This window comes from Amphibalanus amphitrite, unplaced genomic scaffold (assembly GCF_019059575.1).
Source record: "Amphibalanus amphitrite isolate SeventyFive unplaced genomic scaffold, NRLGWU_Aamphi_draft 001049F_arrow, whole genome shotgun sequence".
NCBI classification, from domain to species: domain Eukaryota; kingdom Metazoa; phylum Arthropoda; class Thecostraca; order Balanomorpha; family Balanidae; genus Amphibalanus; species Amphibalanus amphitrite.
Genome location: NW_024882543.1, coordinates 195,630 through 197,961, shown reverse-complemented (window position 1 = coordinate 197,961; position 2,332 = coordinate 195,630). Strand labels below are relative to the sequence as shown.

At 51.5% G+C, this 2,332-nt stretch overlaps 1 protein-coding gene across 1 annotated transcript; it reads right to left on the bottom strand.

Moving 5' to 3' along the window:
• Nucleotides 1-537: 537 nt before the first annotated feature.
• On the bottom strand, nucleotides 538-1,999 carry LOC122369564. The gene is made up of 4 exons (XM_043344405.1): nucleotides 1,853-1,999; nucleotides 1,570-1,666; nucleotides 1,204-1,393; nucleotides 538-943 (listed from the first exon to the last, which is right to left on the bottom strand). Exons 2-4 carry the CDS (start codon nucleotides 1,664-1,666, stop codon nucleotides 703-705), a joined length of 528 nt encoding a protein of 175 aa, XP_043200340.1. The 5' UTR covers nucleotides 1,853-1,999; the 3' UTR covers nucleotides 538-702.
• Between the last annotated feature and the right edge of the window lie 333 nt (nucleotides 2,000-2,332).

Below are 2,332 nucleotides of genomic sequence, written 5' to 3'. Positions count from 1 at the left end.
CGCAGCCAGTTGAAGTCAGTTGAGTGGGACAGGCCGTGTCCGGCTTTGAAGGGCACGTTAAACTTTGGCATCTAAATTCTCCCGTTACCCGGAATTGCGCGATCGGACGGGAGGGGTCGGGGTCTACGCAACAAGCTCTGCTTAGCGTAGGCTTCGGCTCTGTCAATCCACCCATTCAAACATTCGAGCTAAATTTATTAAAAAATAAAATAAAAAAACTATATAATGCATTGAATAAACTCTTTAGAGTTTGAGGAGTATATTGAATATATTTCATTGCATATACTCTTCTAAGGTATCTAAGTCATCCTTGATCGCAAAAGCTTGAGTAATCAAATATTCATTTTTATATCATGAAAGTTCTTAAAACTTTGAAAGGAAGACAACTAACTAGCTGATGTATAGCTATCGTTTTTTTTTTATTCCGCTCATTTTTGACATATGTTTAAAATGTAACGGTTTTGTTTAAAGGAACATCGATTGGCAAATATTCTCGTTGACCTTGTTTGCTCCAAACTCCGAGCCAAAACACGCTCATTAAGCATACATTTGCAGATGTGTATTACCGAACACGGCTCACGTAATCACAAGTCACTGATAACAAGAGGGAAAAATAACTGAGCAGGAAGTCACACGACATGAGCTCTCAGCCTTCGGCTAAACAGCAAACAGTGCCTCGGCGGAGCCTCACGGCACCGGGTCCTAGCAGGCCGGCGGGAAACTGAAGGACGGGTCGAAGCAGGCCACGCTGAGGGAGACGGTGGTGCCCGTGTCAGAGAAGAAGGTGCCCAGCGTCAGGCTGCTCGTGGTCGTGGTGAAGATGGTCAGGAAGAGCCCCTTGGGGTCGCGCACCTCCGAGTCGGTGTGCACTCCGGCCTCTGCCTCTGGCTGCAGGGAGCTGTAGACGGGCACCGGGCCGCGCTGGTACTGATCCGGTGACAGCCTGCAGAGAGGTGCGCCAGCGTCAGCGGGGTGAACAGAGGGTCGCAGGAGCAGCGAAGGGAAAAACATGTTGGGGATCATTAATCAGATTGCTGATACATGAAAAATCGCAACTTTTGTTGCTACACAATGTCCCAAAACCCACATAATGAAGTAGTGACCAGCACTTGTAACAGCTTATTTTGTAGACAAACAGCTATTATCAATAACTCAGCAGCATGACAGCAGGTTGTAGGAGCGTCGACCGTGTGAGCGACTCACTCTGAGGGCAGGCCCTGGATGACGTTCCTCCTGCGCCGTCGGCCCGTGCACGTTTGCGTGTTGTCGATGGCGCTGATGCACGTGAAGAAGCGCGTGCCGGTGGTGGTTAGCGAGATCGAGAGACGCGTCACCGTCGAGTACAGGCCGCCGAAGAACAGCTTCCCCTCTCGCTTGGCTTGATCAGCCGAGACTGAAAGCATTGCAGCAGAACAGTTGAATTAGTGATACGTGGGAAGGTTAGGTACTTGAAAATGCCAGCAACGCTATAGATTTTGTCCTCGAAGACAATATTTTATGTGTGTCGGTCAGGTACTGAATTGGTTAACCTATCCGTGAGTGTCAGCTCTGTGCTCGTCACGGCCTCACCTGGGGCGACCTGTGACTGTTCCGGCTGCTCGGAAGCCACCAGGACCAGGGTCACGGCGAGTCCAGCCAGCGCCAGGGGCCGTAACATCAGCTTCATCTGTCAACAGAACCATCGGCACCGGTCAGATCGTGTGACCGGTCGGTGCCGCGAGAGGCACGGGACAGCTGGGTCCCGCTGAGATCAGGGAGTGATGAGGGCACAGAGAATATTGAACAGTGAACCGGCATTGCTTAACAAAACAGCCCCAACCCACGACCAACTCCGACCAGAAGTTGCACGAACCTTGACGGACGGCTGGCTCGCTCGGCGCCAGTCGGCAGACTGCTAGGGATGCTCCGCCGCTCGGCCGCCAGTTGCACACGTTGCAGGCGCACCATATATGTCCTCCGGGCACGGTCCGCGCAGTGGCAGCGTCCCGTTGGCTGCGACCTGCCGAACGGACGGCTCGCCATTCATTGATCAGCTCATGACCAACGCACTTCACCCAGCTATTTTGTTAGTTGTATTTCATTTTCATTTATGTGGAAAGCCACGCATGATGGAGCCAATGTATTCAAACATAAAGGGAGAAATAATTCAAATAGGAAAACTAGAGCTTTAACCCGCGCCCCAGTGACGGTCTCAGCCAACTTCGCCCTAGTGGGTGGGGGGGGGGGGGGGGAGGGAGGGCATATGTTACCACCCACTTCTAACTAAAAAACTAAGAGAGCTAGAAAGACGCGGTAAAAAGCAGTCGATAGCTCTCAATGCGTACGTTTGAAA